At 52.6% G+C, this 18570-nt stretch overlaps 1 protein-coding gene across 2 annotated transcripts; it reads right to left on the bottom strand.

Moving 5' to 3' along the window:
* Positions 1–1839: 1839 nt before the first annotated feature.
* On the bottom strand, positions 1840–17684 carry SNRNP70 (small nuclear ribonucleoprotein U1 subunit 70). Of its 2 annotated transcripts, none has more exons than XM_068527084.1 (10): positions 17549–17684; positions 16638–16794; positions 15223–15285; positions 15055–15109; positions 9712–9776; positions 9505–9567; positions 8736–8817; positions 5417–5518; positions 2738–2825; positions 1840–2656 (listed from the first exon to the last, which is right to left on the bottom strand). In XM_068527084.1, the coding sequence occupies exons 2-10, from the start codon at positions 16782–16784 to the stop codon at positions 2002–2004; spliced, it is 1320 nt and encodes a 439-aa protein (XP_068383185.1). In that variant the 5' UTR covers positions 16785–16794; positions 17549–17684; the 3' UTR covers positions 1840–2001. The 2 variants fall into 2 exon arrangements, with proteins under 2 accessions (XP_068383185.1, XP_068383186.1); XM_068527085.1 differs by having other exon boundaries at positions 1840–2629.
* Positions 17685–18570: the final 886 nt, after the last annotated feature.

The raw sequence follows: 18570 nt of genomic DNA, 5'->3' as shown, positions 1-18570 counted from the left end.
TTGTGGCTCGTGGGCTCTAGAGCACAGGCTCAGTAGTTGTGGCGCACAGGCTTAGTTGCTCCGCGGCATGTGGGATCTTCCCGGACCAGGGCTCGAACCCGTGTCCCCTGCATTGGCACGCGGATTCTTAACCACTGCGCCACCGGGGAAGTCCCTCCACTATAGGTTATTACAAGATACTGAGTATAGTTCCCTGAGTTATGCAGTAGGTCCTTGTTGTTTATTTTCTGTATAGGAGTGTGTATCTGTTAATCCCAAATTCCTAATTTATCCCTCCCCCTTTCCCCGTTGATAACTGTAAGTTTGTTCTCTATGTCTGTGAGTCTATTTCTGTTTTGTACATAAGTTCATTTGTATCATTTTTAAAAATCCCACATATAAGCATTATCATAATGCTATCTATCTTCCTCTTTCTGATTTACTTCACTTAGTATGATAATCTCTAGGTCCATCCATGTTGCTGCAAACGACATTATTTCATTCTTTTTTTATGGCTGAGTAATATTCCATGGAATATATAGGCCACATCTTTTTTTTTTTTTTTTGACATGGACCATTTTTAAAGTCTTTACTGGTTTTTTGGCCCCAAGGCTTGTGTGATCTTAGCTCCCCGCCACGCAGCAAGCAGGATCTCCCCAGCCAGGGATCAAACCCATGCTCCCTGCAGTGGAAGCGCAGAGTCCTAACCACTGGACCGCCAAGGAATTCCCTCAGCTATTGTAAATAGTCCTGCTATGAACATTGGGGTACATGTGTCTTTTCAAGTTAGAGTTTTCTCCAGATATATGCCCAGGGATTGCTGGATCATGTGGTGACTCTATTTTTAGTTTTTTAAGGAACCTCCATACTGTTCTCCATAGTGGCTTCACCAATTTACATTCCCACCAACAGTGTGGGAGGGTTCCCCTTGCTCCACACCCTCTCCAGCATTTATTTGTAGACTTTTGGTGATGGCCATTCTGACTGGTGTGAGGTGATCTCTCATTGTGGTTGATTTGCATTTCTCTAAATTAGCAATGTGATGTTGAGCATCTTTACCTGTGCCTGTTGGCCATCTCCGTCTTCTTTGGAGAAATGTCTATTTTGATCTTCTGCCCATTTTTGACTGGGTTGTTTGTATTTGTTATATTGAGCTGTATGAGCTGTTTGTATATTTTGGAAATTAATCCCTTGTCGGTCACATCATTTGCAAATATTTTCTCCCATTCCATAGGTTGTCTTTTCATTTTGTTTCTTTCCTTTGCTGTGTAAAAGCTTTTAATTAGGTTCCAATTGTTTATTTTTGCTTTTGTTTCTATTACTCTAGGAGTCAGAACCAAAAAAATTTCAATGCGATTTATGGCAAAGTCTGTTCTGCCTATGTTTTCCTCTAGGAGTTTTTTAGTATCCGGTCTTACCTTTAGGTCTTTTAAGCCATTGAGTTTATTTCTGTCTATGGTGTTAGAGAATGTTTTGTCTTTTATATGTTGCTCTCATGTCTCATTTCCTCACCCTTCTTCCTGCTCTCCAACTCAGACTAACAGCTTCCCTTTCACACAAAGCTGTAGCTTCCACTGAGTATTCTAATGCCTAAGCCCCATCCCCGCACCAAGATAGGGGTATGAACAGACGCATAAGGGATGTGTGGGAGAGATGTAAAAAAGGAAAGAAAGATACAAAGGGATCAAGGACCCTTAGGGAGGGCTTCCTTATCCCATCTGAAACAGCTCTGGCGTACTGGGGCTAGCCCCAGCCTTAGGTCATAAAGCTGAAGTCAAAACCAACCAAAGTAGGGCTATCAAAAGGCAGAAGGTGACACTCTTCTAGGGAAGGAAGGGCAGTAAAAAAACCAAATGCCCATTATCAACAAGAAATTTATTTTTAAATCCAAGAGACCAGAACAAATAAGGAGACTCCTACCCTTGGCTGGCAAACTTAGGTGGTAACCAAGAAGGTTTGGGGAGAGGATGACAGCAACTGGGAGGGTAGGAACACGTCCAAGCCACCGGTGGGAGGCCCTCTTCACTCCGGCGCAGCCTCCATCAAATACCCGTTCTCTGGAGCCAGGTACCCGTCACCTCCCTCGGACTCCATGTACATGTCTCGGCCGTCGCTGCCCAGGCCCTCCAGCCCATTGTCCTGGCCACCGCCACCCGCCCCACCTCGAGCCTCATCCCTGCCCCGTTCACCACCCCGCTCCCCCCGCTTGTGCTCCCGATCGCGCTCGCGATCGCGGTCCCGGCGCCGCTCCCGCTCGCTCCGGTGGCTCCGACGCCGCTCCCGATCCCGATCCCGGCCCTTCTCCTCCGGGCCGTCGGGGCCGTCAGGACCCAGCTCCCCGGGAGGCCCATCATCAGGGGGCGCGTCGCCGGCCTCGGAGGGCTCTGCCATGTCGCCGCCACCGCCGCCGCCTCGCAGCTCCTCCTTGCGTTCCCGCTCCCGCCGCGCCCGCTCACGGCTCCGGCTGCTTCGCCGCTTCCGATCCCGGTCCTTGTCCTTGCTCCGCTCCCTGGAGCGCCGCCGCTCCTCCTTGTCACGACTCCGCGAGCGCCGCCGCCGGTCCCGAGAGCGGGAGCGTCGTCGTTCTCGCTCCTTGTCTCGCTCGCGGCTCCGCTCCCTGCGCTCCCGCTCGCGGTCCCGGTCCCGGTCCCTGTGGGGAAGCGGGGAGGGGCCGGGCCTGGAGAAGGTGGGCAGAGGTTTGCGGCAGGGCTCCCCCGCTGACCGCCCCCGTCCCAGGACACCGGCTGCCCAATCTCACCTCTCATCATAGCGGGAGGTGTCGTCCCGGCCGGAGTGCCGGATGTTGACGTCAGCGCCCCCTCTCCGGGTTCCGCCTAGGCCACCTCCTGGGGGCGGGGGCAGACCACAGCGGGTCAGTCCGGGCGGGGCCCACAGCAGGGCGAGCGAGGGGCGGCAAAGAGCGCGGCGAAGGCCACCAAGCACCTCTGCCGGCGCCTACGGGGCCGGGTGCTGTGAGGACCTTCTGCCGCACTTCTCTAACATGACACGCACGCTCTGCAGAAATCAGAGGACTTCCGCAGCGCGAGCTGGGAGCACCTGTAATCGACTCCAAAGCCCACCATCTTCACCACTACAGACGCCACACAGCCTCCTGGCCAAATCCTCTCTTCCAGCCATCCTCACCCTCACCCGAAGGCACGGCAATGGCCTAACAGAAAACGTGATCTGCTCCAAAGCCATCAATGGCTCCCCACAGCCTAAAGGCAAGCAACGTCAGGCAGATGGCTGGTTCCTTCCCGTCTCTAGAGCAAGGCGCCCTGGCTCTTCATGTCCTAGGCATTTCCCAATCTCCTCATGGTCTCCATTTCCTTCCTGCCCCAGTTTTTGGGATCATTCACCTCTTTCCCTAGAATCTCATTTCCCTTGTCTAGTTAACTGCTACTTACCCTTCACACATTAACCCAAACAATGCTTCCTCAGTAAGCCTGCCCTGACCTACCAGATGAAGCCGTTCTCCACGACTCACATACATTTCCTTCTCAGAACTTCACGCGAAGTTTCCGATTTTACATGTACTTGTGTGAGTTAACAGCTGCCTCTCCCACCAGCCTGTAACGCACCATCAAAGTCAGGACGATGTCTGGCTCTGCTCGCTGTAACTGTACGTGGTACAGCATCCAGGACATAAAATCGTATGTGCAGCAAGCAGTCAAATGACTGAACAACTATAAGGAGTAGCGGATGGTCTCCTTCTTCAGATGGGGAAACATTCTCAGATAAAGCCACCTGCCCGGGGTGACTCTGCAAGGAAGGGCAGAGCTGAGACCCAGGAAGCTGCCCTCTCACGCACGCTTCTGCCCCACACTGCCTGGAAGGAAGCTTCGGCGAGGTGGGCTGGGGTTCCATATAAGGAATGACTTTCAGCAACGAGGGTGAAAAAGGAAAAGAGGCGGCCTGGACATCAAAGACATTCAAATAGGGACAAGCAACCGACCAGGCTTCTGGAATATCACAGGTATAGGGCAGAAGAGACTAGTGTTTTCAATTTTCAGGTCACAACCCAGCAATGGATCACACATCATTAAATGTGATTGGTTGCAACCAATATATTAAAAATAATAATAATAATAAAGCAACAGAATATAAAATACTAGTACATACTGCCTGTAGAAAAGATAATTACTGTTTCATAAAACTTCTGTTTGGGTTAAATGTATTTTTTTGCATGTAGCAATGCACTGGGTCAAGATGCACCAGGTATCAGCATCAGAAAGTCGGAAACAGCAGACTCTGAAGGACTCGCTCCAACCCAGAGAAACCAGAGTGAGATAAGAACCCGTCTGTTAAGTTCAGAGACTCAGCAGACTGAGTGTGTGGTCTACTCAGCAAAGGCAAGTCAAGCATCACAACAGCGGGCTGGGAGGCAGAAATAAGAGCAGAGGGTACTGGACCCACCTGGGGTGTCTGCACAGGGAAGATCATTTTCTCTGACAACTGTGTCACTCACCCTCATAGGAGTTGGTCCTCAATAGCCATGTTTGGATGGCAGGACCTCAGCCCCAGGTCCACGTCCAATGCTGAGCCACTTAGATACACCCGCCCCGTAACGTAGAGAGACTCATCCAGGACTGGGCTGTGGAATGCCACACTGGGCCAGTGCGGAGAGACACAGTAGAGACCAGTCCACACGAACAGCAAACAAGGCAGAAGCAAGCTGCAGAAATGCCAAAGGTGGCTCTTGACCGTTCAGGTTTGGCTACCAGGTCCTCTTGAGGCCCACAGGCATCGCCTGTCTCTGGGCTCCAAGACACTGGGATTCTGTATCAACAAGGCCCCTTTATGCTTTAAGAAGCTCAAATGTATTTCTGGTGCTTGCTACCAAACTGACCTTGACTGAGATGGCTACTTACAAATTAGAGACAGAGAGTGGGGGTGCTGAATGCAGGAGTCTCTGAGGGCAGAGGCTATCTATGTATGTCTTGCTCTTGACTAGAAGCCTGGTACACAGCTGGTGATCAAACTGGCGTTTGCTGAATCAATGAATGAATGAACAAATGAGCAGGAGCAAAGTGTAAGTGAATGAGAGAGTGACTTTCACAAGCCCAACCGTAGGCCACTTGCCAAGCTGGCTAACTGAGATGCTGAGCTCACTGAACTCTTGCCGTTATTCCCACTTTCCAGGATGAGGAAAATGAGGCAGGAAGAAGGGAAAATCCACCAGCCAGGAATTACGTAAGCTGGAATCTGACCCCAGACTGGCTTCTCAACGTCAGTACTCTTGCTCCTAACTAGTAACCCAGAGTAAGAAACTAGACCAGGAGAAAGATGGTGACGAGAAAGGCTGAGCTAGACAGGGAGAGAGCATGTGAGCAGCTAGGAGAGGAAGAGAAGACAGAAAGCAGCAGAGGGTACAGAAAAGAGAGGTGAGAAAGCAGCCGGCAGGACCCCGAGCCCAGCCTGAGCAGGATGTGCTCACCTAGCCGCCGGGGCCTCCAGCCCTTCACGGTGCGGCCCCTCTCCACGTCCACGAGGACTCTCCTGCCATCAATCTTCTTGCCGTCTGCGTGCTTGTAAGCGGCTGCAACAGATGTGGGGAGGGGGAGGGGGAGGGGGGAGGAGTCCCCAGAGGGTCCTCTAGTCAGGCTAAGGCCCAGCTCTGTGGCATCCCCACCCCCCGGCCGTGTCCCCATCCACACACTTACACACGCGCACACACAGACACACACGCCCACCAGCCAGCCAGGCAACTGACAGCCAGACCAACCCTCTCCCAAACCAGGAGGGGCCTGCTCCGTCTCAGCACCTGCTTCCTTACCAACCCCCAATCACTATTGGGGGGCGAGACCACTCCCAGGCACCATCCTGACCCTAACCACCCCCCTGGGCTCCCAGGCCACTCCTACTCCCACTCGACAGAGCAGCCCCCTCCCGCCAAGGTGGCCAAAGTCGCTGCAAAGAAACTGGAGGTTAACTCAAGGCTGGACTCTGCTGTGGGGGAGGGTTCCTCCACAACCCCAGGCATGCACCCTAAAACATCATGCTGGGGGAGGAGGCCCGGCCGGGCCGCTCTGCACCCCAGTTCACACCGGTTTCCTTTTTCTGTGGTTTTTTTTGGGGGGAGGGTGAGCGTGGGGGGAACAGACATCAGAACAGAAAATGAACCAGAAGGGGGTGGGAGAAATCTTTAGGAGATGGCAGGGAGCAGAAGGGCGGGTTATGGTGCTCCCGGGGGCCTGGAGGGGCCCCCTACAGCAGGCGGGGGAGAGGGCAAGTGGAGGGAGGCACGGGAGATGTGCGGTGCTACTGAACATTCCTGCCTTACCTGAGATGACTGCCACCCAACCCCGGCCCCTGTCCCATCTCACTCCACACCCCCAGCTCAACGCATGCCGGGAGGCCAAGCCCAGCCTGAGCCTCTCGGGAAGGGTGAGGAGTAGAGGGGGAGATGCGGGGAGAGGCACGTCCTGCTCTCGGGCAGGGCACAGCAAAGGACAGGCCTGATCCCCGGCCTGTCTCACGTGGGGCTGTCGGGAAGGCCAAAAAAGTCCCTATTTCCCACCCCCAGCCCTGGCCTAGGGGGTTGTCCTCAACCAGCCACAATACCCGGCCCCGCCCCAGCCCTCTTCCCCCCAAATAACAACCAGAGGAAGAGAAAAAGGTGCCATTTACCGATGCCGGCCTTGCGGGTGTCCAAACCGAGCGGGATGGGGGGGGCTCGGCAACTCCTGGGGGCCTGGCGAGGAGGCGGGCTTCCCGGGGGGGGGACACGGGACCGCTTACCTGGAGCCCCCAAGCTTACCTGAGCACGCGCACAGACCCCACACCCACCATCACGGGGTCAGCTAAAGCTACAGGGAAGGGATTCTAGGGAGCCATGGAAGGGGAGAGGAACCACATCTCCTGCACCACCTGGAGACAGGCAGAGGAAGTGGTGGACCCCAAAGAAACCTTACGGAGGCCTTGAAAGAGGGGGAGACAAGGGTTAACACCAAGTCTGGGAGCTGGAAAGCCGTGGGACTATCTAGTTTGATTTTAAAAAGAAGGCTAGGGAGGCCTTAGCAAACCTGTCCACCTTCACCTTTCCCCAATAAAGTCCATGCTGAACTAGGCACACGCCCACCCCCTCTCAGCACGTGGAATGACTTCTCCACCTCGAACTCCACACTCCCTCCCACCACCTGCTTCAGCCCAAAGGCTGGCACCCAAGGGGACAGCCTTGGGGGTCCAGGAGATGGAGTGCTGCCCATGATCTGAGGCGGAGGGGCCGCTTGGCCCCTGAACCCAGAGGAGGGTGGTAGGGAAAGGAAGTTAAGGACTGGGAACACCGTCAAGCAAAGGAACCCTGCTCTGGTTGTGTCCCAAACCCCAGAAGAGGCCCAACCCGGGAGTAACAGCAGAGAAAACATGTGACGTGTGTATTTCTAGGCTTCACTCTCTCTCCCTCTCTTAGGTCTCTAGACAGTGGAAGGGTCTTCAGGAAAATCGACACCACCTTCTGCTGTTTGCGGCCTGTCACTCGAACCCTCCCGCACCCCAGTCCCCAATCCCATGCACTCTGGAGAGCAGCTGGGCCGCTGGGCTCCACGGCCTCTCGGGAGGCCTCAACCATGATAAGGCAGACAGGAAGGGGGCAGAGCACCCCAAATCTAGCAAGCAAAACGATTCTCCAGGGCCACCACAGTGACAGCCCCGCGAAGGTGCAGGGGCAGGGAGCGGAGGGCTGAAGGGTTCCATATGGAGCCCTGGTCCCCGTGCATCCCGTCTTCAGTATTCCCGCCACCTTGCCACTGACGTCATGAGGCCAGGTAAGTCAGGGGGCTGGGTCGAGCCCAGCTGGAGAGGCCGGCTGCCTTTCCCGTCGGGGTTCATCTTTCCCCTCCTGGGATCAGCAGGATTACTGGAGAGCAGATGGATGGGGGGCAGATGGGACCAAGGGCACCCAAACGAGGAAAGGGCTCTGGGTGCGGGGAGGCTGAGGGGGCGGCTGGGGATGGGAGGAGGGGTGCCTCGCTGCTCCTGAGCTGCCTGGCTAAGCTGGGCTGGTGTGCGGTGCTGAATGATCTTACCCATGATACAAACCCTTATACCAACCATACACTGAGGTGTTGTAAGGGGAGCGTAAGCATCAGCTGCAAGCCAGCTGCGTGGTGGCTGCAGTGACAATAAGAACAGTCAATTAATACGGCGGCCCCTGGACACGCCGCAGCCCTGCCCGCCCCCACCCACCCATCCCTGCCCACGTGGATGCCGCCGCGGCCTCAAAGGGGGCTCTGGAGACGTGGGGGCAGGCGCTGAACACGCCAACCAGCCCACTGCCCGCTGAGGAGCAGGGCGGGGGCCGGGGTGGGGAGGCGGAGGGTCAGGTGGCCCAGCCCCAGTTCAGCTGGGGGAAGAGAGGGCAGGTTCAAAGGCCAGTCCTCATTCTAACCTGGCCGCCCCCAACTCCGGGGGGAGGGGGGGACGGGGAGAGGCTCCCCGAAACTCCGACCCCTCCCCCCACCTCCCGCTAGCCCCAGCCGCTGCCCGGCTCCCTCCTTGCCCCTGAGGTTCAACGTGTGACACTTACCTCCCCGGGTTCACACACACACACACGTTGTGGGGGATTTTGGTTTTTGTTTTTAAAAAAAACACGTATATAAAAAAAAAAAGATAAATCAGAAACAGAGGGAGGAGGAGAGAGACATTGCTAATGTCAGGTTTGGCAGGGAGGGGGGTGGGGACAGACGACGGGAAGGGGCTGGGGCAGCAGAGAAGAGAGAGGGTCAGAGGGCAGGGTGCAGGCGGGAGGTACTCACAATGCATGTCTCGCTCGTGTTCATACTCGATGAAGGCATAGCCCCGGGGCTTTCCTGACCGCTTACTGTAGACCATGTGTATCTGGGGGGCAGAGGTCAGCTCTGACACAGGGAAATCCCACCCTGTCAATCACACAGCCCGTATGCCAGGCCCTGGGCTGGGTGATGCCAGCGACAGACACCTCAGACCCTCTCTCCGTCCCTTCAAGGACCCAGAGTGACTGCTGCTCTAATGGCCCTGGGCTTTGCAGTTTATGTGCACGATGACCTCAAGCCCTTGCTACAGCCCAGAGCATTTAAGTGACTTTTAAATTAAATGAAGAAATGTCAGTTAAACATGAAGCCTTGCTCTAAAACTAGAATCAACATACATTTTCTATAAAGGTATAGAGAAGACAGCAGATATTTCCAGCTCTGAGGGCCATACAGTCTCTTTCGCAACTGCCCCGACCGACTCTGCCTTACGGCAATAGCAGCCGCAAACAACAGTAAACAAATGGGCCTGGCTGGATACCAACAAAACTTTATTTACAAAAACCAACTTTGTAGTTTGCCGACCTGTGCTCTAAATCAGCAGCAAGTAGTCACTACCTCTTTGCTGTCCTTCTGCTGTCCCAAGTCTACCGCATGGAAGTGCAGTCAGGATAGCAACCCAGGCCATGGACTCCGAAGCCAGAAACGAGGCAATGCATCCTCAGGGCTGGGAGCCAGCCTCCTCCCTCCCTCCACACACGTCCAACTCAAACTCCCCGTGCCCCAGTCCACTCACTCTTTTGATGGGTCCGTACACCTCAAACTCTCTCCGGAGCTTGGATTCTGTCGTGTCATAGTTCTACAAGGAGACAGAAATGAAGTTAAGTGGGAGAAGCCCTCAGAACATTCCCGGGACCTAGTCTACTGCCCACACCCAAGCTCTCAGCAGTCGAGGGTTCCAAGACTCCTCTGGGGCTCCAGGGATTGGGAGCTGGGGACTCACCACTCTAGCCACAAAGAGAGTCTTGAAGGCATCACCCTGAGCATTGGGATCATTGTGAGGGTCCCCTGTGCAGGAAAAAAAGAATTTCTAAGTAGAAGGTGCCAACAGTATCGTAGAGCGAGACAGAAACAGACCGACGGGCAGAGACCCAGAACTTTTGGTCACCTGGCCACCTTGGGCATGCCCCTCCGAGCCCTGGTTTCCCCGAAGCACAGCAGCCTTCATCTAAGTGGCTGATTTAGGCTGACGAAGGGAGGGCGTAAGACTGACTTCAAGCTGACAGGACGGGGGCCAGCCGAACTGCCATTTCAGACGTATGTGTATCCTGAGGCCCAGGTCCCTCGCAGGTGTAACTAAGTGCAAAGGGGCATCTCTGGAGAAGCAGCCTGATCCCTCCAGGCGCTGAGCTTCCTCTCTCACCTGCACGGCCACAGTGCCACCCACAGGCAGGGCCTGCAACTGCAGCCCCAGGGGAAACCTGAGATCAGGCAACCCTAAGACTGGGAGTGGAAGCCTAGCAGAGGCCAAGCCCTGCTTTCTGCCCTATGCCCTGTGGCCTCAGGGAGGAACCCACGGCTGGCGCTGGAGCCCACAAGAGGCGGGTCAGATTCTTACTCCCAGCCTTACTACCCCCAGACCACTGAGGAATAATCATCTCCGCAGACAGAAACCAGACTCTTATTACAAAACCAACTCCATAGGTGATTCTGATGGGTCAGGCCTGGGAAGAAAGAAGTCTCTTTGACCAAGTATGGTGGCCCCAGCACACACAATGGCTCTTGACTCCTGCCAGGGCCCCAAAGGCACCCTGCCCATTGCCAGTGGAGGCGGTTCTTCTACAATACAGTGCTACTTTCTGAAGAACTTGCCATATTCTATGAGAATGTGAGAAAAAGAATAACATTAATAATTTATTGAACACATAATTAGGCTCAGACACTGCTGGAGACTGAGACTTATTTACCATCATTTTGCAAATGGAAACACAACCAACCCCTGAGGCATGGAAGAGGAGAAGTGTCAGGCAGCAGAGAGGCCAAGCTCAGCTTTACATCCCAGCTTGACCTCACAGCCCAGGCCCCAGGCTGAACCCCCGCGTGTTAGCTTCTCAGAGAAGCCAGAGAATTAAAGGTCACAAATCTGTTTCCCATGAAAGAGGATGGCTGCAGACATAAACTAAGTTCAGGACGACTTTAGAGAATTTCTTGGAAAACAGAAGACTGAACCCAAATTTAAGGGAATGACTACCTGGAAACTGATGGTAGCCTTTGAAAACAACTCCATCTTTGTGCCTGCCCCTCACTTCCTCACCAAACCTCATCCCTTTGGGTTGTGATTTTCTGTGCCCAAATGTCTCAATCTGCATCCATTCACCCAACAGATATTAAGCACTTTGTGCCTGAAACTCCCATAGGTGCTGGGGATTCAACAAAGACAAAAAAGATGCCTGCCTTCTTGGAGCTCATCTGTTACTGGAGGGAGGCTGAAGGTAAACAAGGTAAATAAGGCAACCATCTAGTTCTATCCGGTAATAGCAGAGAGATGGGGAGACGAATTTTAATGGGAAGGTCAGGAAAGGCCTCACTGAGATAACATTTGACCTGAAGTTGTATTTAACAGGAAATAAACCTCACACCACCGGGCAGCAGGTGGTCTAACAGGTACAGCAGGAGCAGTAGAGTGGGACCCCGATCACTGCCTGGCGGAGTGGACGGAGGCCAGACAGCAGAGCGCTGAGCTTCCTGGTGGGCAGCCCGGAGGTGCCCGGCAGACAAAAGGGGAAACCACCCCAGGCACACCACACGAGTCTCTATAGTTTTTGCTTAACCAAGAGGCTCAGGAGTGTGACCACAGGTAAAAGCTCGTGCAGCTGAGCCAACAGGACGCACGTATCTGAGCTACAAGAGGGTGACAATGAACTGAAGTTGAAGAGGAGCTCACCAGTCACCATGCACACACCCTCACTCCACTCCGCTCCGCTGGCAACTCTGCCCTTGGGAAATCCTTGGTTAAAGGGATTATGTAGGTAGCAGCCCAGAGCAGGGGCTCAAAGGACTGGACTGGGGAGCTGAGAAAATTCACTAGGCTTTTAGATGGCGAAGAAAGTATCTCAGAACTCTTGCTCTTGCTAAACATACCCAGCCTCCACAAACCTCCATCTTCTGTCTTAAAAGCGGGAGCAATAACCCCTGCTGCACTTGGAAGCTGTAAGTCAAAATCATGACGTATTCAATACATCAAGTGTTCAGCAAGGAGCAAGGTCCCCTTGAATGGTAGCTGTTAACTGTGACAAGGCACAGCAAGTTTCTGTACTTGGGGATGGAGGCTCTCAGGGGCAGAGAAACCCTACTATACTTGACCCATCCTTTTCTTTTCCTTTTCTTTCACAGGGAAGTTCAAACACTTAAGGAAACAGAGAACAGTGTAACGAACCCCTCCGAACCAGCTTCAACTATCACCACATGGCTACACTTGTTACATCTCTAACCCCACCAGGATTTTAAGTCAAACCCCAGATATACCACTGTAGTTGCTAATAAAGACTAAAAAAAAAAAAAAAAAAAAAAAGTAACAACAGTACTGCTATTACGACTTAAAAAGTTAACATTAATTCCTTAACTTCACTAAGACCCAGTGTTCAAATGTCCTTGACTGTTTCAAAACTAGATTTTTACAGCTGGCTCATTTAAATCAGGATCCAAACAAGCTCCACACTTACCGTTTGGCTGAGGTGCCTTTTGACTGTTTAATCCATTTGGTTCACTCCCGGCCCCCTGCCACCCTTTTAACATTTGTTAAAGAAACTGGATCACATGTTTGTCCTATACAATTTCCCACATTCTAAATTTGATTGACTGCATCCTCAGTATTGTTTAACATGCCAGGATCCCATTTTTAAAATGTGGAAAACAATTTCCAACAGGAGAAGTGACTTATCCAAGGCCACACAGCTGTAAGTGGCAGAGGTGGGGTTAAAACTCAGGTGGGTCAGAGATGAATGGATAAAGAAGATGTGGCACATATATACAATGGAATATCACTCAGCCATAAAAAGGAACAAAATTGAGTTATTTGTAACGAGGTGGATGGACCTAGAGCCTGTCATACAAAGTGAAGTAAGTCAGAAAGAGAAAAACAAACAGCGTATGCTAACGCACATATATGGAATCTAAAAAAAACCGGTACTGATGAACCTAGTGGCAGGGCAGGAATAAAGATGCAGACGTAGAGAACGGACTTGAGGACACGGGCCGGGGGGGCGGGGAAGGGGCAGCTGGAACAAAGTGAGAGAGTAGCACTGACATATATACACTACCAAATGTAAAATGGATGGCTAGTGGGAAGCAGCCGCATAGCACAGGGAGATCAGCTCGATGCTCTGTGACCACCTAGAAGGGTGGGACAGGGAGGATGGGAGGGAGGCTCAAGAGGGAGAGGATATGGGGATATATGTATACTTATAATTGATTCACCTTGTTCTACAACAGAAACTAACGCAACATTGTAAAGCAATTATACTCCGATAAGATTAAAACAAACAACTCATGTGGGACAGACTACAAGGTCTGTGCCCCAGCAGCAGAGCTGAAAGGTTTCCCAAGTTACCTGCTGCCAACAGTTCTGTGAGCCAGGTCCTACAGGAGCTGGGGCCACAATGGTGAGCAAATTCCATCCAAACCCTGCCTTCCTGGAGCAACTATGAACCAATGTAAGATAGATATTCACCAATGAATCCTTCCTGCAGACTGAAGTGACCAACCTGCAGCAGGACTCAGGGCTTTCAATGTACATGGGGACTCGGGACCAGAGCAAGCAAGTCACGAAAGGCTTCCTTGAGGAGAGACGCTGAGAGATACGAAGGGCAGCTCCATATAAACCAAATGTCATGTGAGACCAAGGGAACAGCCCAGGCAAAGACCCAGTGACTGGAGACCATCTGGGAAGGAAGAGGCATGAGAAGAGGCCAGTGTTGGCTGGAGCAGGAGGGGAGGGGAGCATGGGCAGAATGCATCCTCAGTGGGCAGGGAAGGGACTCTGGTCTTTTTGCTGAAAGCAAAAGGAGGCTGTGTGGGAATTCCCTGGCGGTCCAGTGGTTAGGACTCTGCGCTTTCACTGCCGAGGGCCCCGGTTCAATCCCTGGTTAGGGAACTAGGATTCTGCAGGCCGTGTGGCGCGCCCTCCCCCGCCAAAAGGGTGTTAGCAGAGAAAGGTACAATCAGAGTTGTATTTTAAAAAGCCCCACAGAGGGAACTTCCCTGGCAGTCCAGTGGTTAAGACTTTGCACTTCCAATGCAGAGGGTGAGAGTTCAATCCCTGGTCAGGGAACTAAGATCCCACAGGCTGTGCAGCACAGATTAAAAAAAAAAAAAAAAAAAAAAGCCCTCCAGAACCTGGCGGGGACAGAGATGCAAACCCCGTTAGACATTAGACTGCGTGTCCAGGCTAGAGGGGCCCTGGGTGGTGGACACAGAGAGAAGGCTCAGATTTGTGACAGGGATACGTTTTGGTGACAAGCTGGGGAAATAGCAAGAAAAAGCTGTTAAAAGCAAACTGGGTGGCCATGACTGAGGTCATGATTGGCAAAGCTGGATGACCATGTTCCAGCAAAGGAAACATCCAAAGACCAGGTTGCTGGGGAGAGGAAATCCTGATTGTGGTTTGGACACTGAGTTTGAGATGCCTTTGAGGCATCCAAGAAAAGACAGGAAGGCAGTGAGAGTCAGGGCTCAGACAGCTCTCATTTAGATGCCCAGCTTGCAGTTGTGAGGCATTTGCATAAGCTCCCTGAGGAATGGGCCACTCCAGGGAATAGGTTCTGAGTGAAGTGATTCACCATAGACGCACAAGTATAGGAGGAAAACCCAAGCCCTAACTAAAAAGGCCTCGCCCTAACAAGAAAGGGCCATTGGAGGTTGATATGCGACCCTCTTGTGAAGTCTGGTCAATGGCTACAAGGTCCCTATCCCAAACTCTAATTCCTCCTGTACCTGGAAGAGATGAAACATCCGCAGTCCAAGGATCAGGGAGCTAAGGTGGAGCCAGAACTGCCTCACTAGCCGGGACCTCACTGCCTCGCCCTGTGAGACCTGGCTGGGCTGTGGGAGCCCCTCCAAGTCCAGGCCCCTACAGGAGGCAGCCCAAGGTACCGGGCTCCTTTCCTGCTCACCCTTACTCCACACTCCCCTGCTTAAATGCCTAAACCAAATACAGTGCGTGGCAAATGGTGGGGTTAAAAGAGTGAACTGACAACCTGTTTTCCCAAATTAAAGTCTTGGGGTGGACTGGCGGAGAGAAACACAGGAGTGCTTGAACGAGAGATGAAACGAGGAAGGAGAGACTTACACATTTTTAGCTCTGTCTCGACTTCCTGCTGTCGCCGCTCAATCTTTTCCCGTCTCTGTCAGGAGAAAGGTAGACAACTGAATACAGACAGAAGTGCCCTGATGTCAGGGAACATCCTGAAGAAAGAGGCAAAAAAGGATGTGGGGCCAGAAGGCAGACACTACATACCTTCCTCTCCATGCGCTCCTCCCGAGTTTCTGCTCGAGTTGGAGGAGGGGCATCTCGAGGGTCCTGGGAACAATAAGACGTGACAGGGTGGGAGGGACAGGGGACAACAGCATGAGACACCCAGCCAGGAAATAATAAATATCTTGGCCACGCTCCCCTGCGTGTTTACACACACGCACGCACAAACAAACATGGACAGTTCCCAGGCGCAGATCAAAGCACGGTCCATGGACCAATGCTATCTGTGAACTGTTACTGGTCTGCGACAAGAGAAGTAGAGAAGCCAGAAATTGGTATTCAGAAACTTCTACAGCAATCTGACAGAGGAGTTTTATGCCCGTTGAACTTAATAAAAAAATTTTGCGTTTTTACTTTGTAGTCTTTCTCTAAAAATACTAGAAAAATGAAAGAAACTCTCTTGTATTTATCAAGAACATCAACCTGCAACATATTTGTCCTCTGTCATAAACAGGAATCGGGACCAGGCCTGAAGCAAAAGGAGCTGACAGTGCAGTGCTCAGAGGTAAACAACTGGACACCTTCTGAGGGCCAGAGCAGTTCCTGAAGGCCTCAGCAAGCTCTCATCAAATAGTAACTGGCACATAACCCATGTCTGCCACTGGCCTGTGGCGATTAAATTAGTGTAACTGGCGAACAACATTTTCCAAGTACCAGTTCAATGAGGGTGGCAAATCCCACTAAAGAGCCAATCTTCTGTCATCTCGCTACTAACTTCTGCTCTGCAACTTCCTCCATCTCCCCTTTCCCACTCGATGCCAGAACTTTCTTCTTCTGACTTCTGGCAGCATTTCTCAGACGTTCTCTGATACACCTTAAGAGGTGGAAGTTGTTATCTCAATTTCACAAATGAAAAAACTAAGGCCCAAGAGCCCAAGACATTTATTCAAGTTTATCCTGAAAATCTCAAGCCCACGGTCTTAAGCAGCCCATCACCTGGTGCTAACCCTTTACAAATATCACCCTGTTAGTGACAAAAATGGTAAATATAATAATAAATATTGACACTTGCTGACTGCTTAGTATCAAACCCCGTGACATAAAACTTCCAGTTATTTCTCCATCAATATTACAGCAAAGATACTAATATCCCCTTGCTGTAGATGAAGCGATCAAAGCACTACGAGGATGCACCACTTGCCCAAGGTCACACAGCTGATAAATGGTGTGCCAAGGTCTACCTAACTCGAGAGCTTGAATCCTCAACTGGTAGTTACGGAACTTCCACAAAAACCAACAAGGGATGCATTATCAACCCCAAGCAAGACTGGGAAACTGAGCATAAAAGTCACCTGCCTAAATCGCCCAGCTGGAAAATTGGCCAGGGACTGGACTCCCCAGTCCAGCCCCACGGCCTCCAGAACCCAACCCGGTCCAAGTCTGCTCAGTGAACTCACCTCAAACTCTCGGATGTATGGCGCAATGCCACAGTAAGGTTGATTGTGGTGTTTTTCATGTGGCAGTTTCTCCAGGGGTGGCAGGTACGGGATGGGGTCACGGGGAGCAAAGAGAGCCAGAAGGTTGGGTGGCAGGAACTGGGTCATCTTGCCAAATCTAAGAGCAGAAGCAGGACCACATTATATGAGGGTGGGCTGGGAGAGATGAGGCCCCTATAACCCCTTGACTTCCAAGGAAAAAGAGAAATAGAAGCAAAATCTCAGTATCAGAACAAGTTCTGTAGGGGCACAGAGTGCTAAGCCACAGGGGAAAGGAATAAATCTGAATGAGAAAGCAGGTTTTGGAGGGAAGGCTGTGCGAAGGTGGGGCGAAGCCGGTAAGGGAAACAAAGACTGAAAAAGGGTTTCTGAGTAGTGAAGTCTCAAAGTCCTGAGCGAGGAACTGCGGGGCTGAGGGTCCCTGGGGGCTTGTGGGGGCATCAAGGATCCTGAGAAAGGAGGTCCAAGGCAGTGGCGGCTGGTGGTCCCATTCCTTGGATAACAGGTTATGGGGCGAGGGTCGCAGAAAGTCTCCGATCAAGGAAGGGGATCAAAAGTAGCAAACCTCAAGCCTGGGAGTTGTGGGTAACAGATCTGGGCCCCACAGGCGAAACGAATTATGGGTAAGGGTCGGTGGAGGCGAGAAAAAAAGGCAACACACCGCAAAGGCCTGTGGGTAAGTGGCCGCTGAGGAGGAGGGGGACTATGGGAAGAGGGCCTAAGTGACCAGAGAACTCTGGATAAGGGGTGCAAAAAGGTGCTGTGGCAGTGGCGCGGGAAGGGGACCCAACCGCGGGGAAGGGACTGGGGCACACCGCAGGGGCTTGTGGGTAGCGGCCCCACACCCGGTAAGGCCACTAAGTCGCACTCACCCGCCGCGCGGCGCCCTCCTCGGCCTAGCGACGGTCCGGGGGCTCGCGGCGGCTGCGGCGGCCCCTCAGCAGCAGATAATCCTGCTCTGGCTTCGACTCTGGCGGCGTCCGCGTCCCTCAGTCTCTGTCGCTCGCCTACCGCGCGTACCAGGCCGCTGCTCACGAGCCCGCGCGGCTTCGGCTCGCGACAGGGCAAGGGGTGGAACCAGCATCAAATCCCTCCGCCGTTTGCACTGCGCACGCGCTGCGCGAGTCCATCACAACTCACACACGGGGAGCCTGGGGCCGCCGTGGGCACTGCGCACGCGCAAGACCACTACCCCGCCTTCCGGCACCTTAAACGCCTTTGCCGCGGCATGCTGGTGGTCACAGTGCGCACGCGCGCTTCGCCCCAAGCCGTCTTCTTCCCCCTCGCGCTCTGGGATCCAACCGCCTCTGTCCGCGAGACTCCTCTCTATGCTCCACCCCTTTCCCTAACACACTTCCCGGATCTTGCGCGCATGCGTGTATCGTCATGTAGGGCGCTTTACCCTTCCGCCGTTTGGCAAAGAATCCCTCTGTGAACGGTGTGATTGCCTAACCTATTAAATCAGTAAACTATTCATCGAGCGCTCAATGTGTCCTCGGCCTTGTTTGGACTCTGGGATATAGCACGTGACTAAAGCAAAGTCTTTTCCTTTTTGGACCTTGCATTGTACTGAGGGAGACAATAAAGGCGTTTTAAAAAATAAATTTAATTTCATATAGTGGCCAGCACAATAAAGAAAAATAGGGGAGAGTAGGGTGTTGGCAGTGAAAGAGGAGCTATGTTAAAAGGATAATGGAAGGCTCTTCTGAAGAGGTGACATTTGAACAAAGGCCCGATGGAAAGGAGATCGGGGCGGGATTAACAGCAAGTGCAAAGGCCCTGACTTAGGAATGATGGCAGGAATCCCAGGTGGTTGGCCAAGAGAGCAGAGAACTGGTGGCCGTGTTATTTAGGGCCCTGTAGACCTGTAAGAAGTAAATATTTTAAGTTTTTT

Source organism: Eschrichtius robustus, chromosome 19, assembly GCF_028021215.1.
Source record: "Eschrichtius robustus isolate mEscRob2 chromosome 19, mEscRob2.pri, whole genome shotgun sequence".
Classification (NCBI taxonomy): Eukaryota; Metazoa; Chordata; class Mammalia; order Artiodactyla; family Eschrichtiidae; genus Eschrichtius; species Eschrichtius robustus.
Note: the sequence above shows the minus strand (reverse complement) of the source record. Positions and strands in the feature narration are given on the sequence as shown.

Bases quoted from the DNA above. Each gene is read 5' to 3' on its own strand.
- SNRNP70 (XM_068527084.1), bottom strand. From the start codon at position 16,784: ATGACCCAGTTCCTGCCACCCAACCTTCTGGCTCTCTTTGCTCCCCGT. The intron at 9,568-9,711 runs GTGAGTCCCCAG...GTCTCCTTGTAG, and splicing joins CTCTCTTTGTGGCTAGAGTG to AACTATGACACGACAGAATC. The intron at 5,519-8,735 runs GTGAGTACCTCC...CATCTGTTGCAG, and splicing joins ACACGAGCGAGACATGCATT to CCGCTTACAAGCACGCAGAC.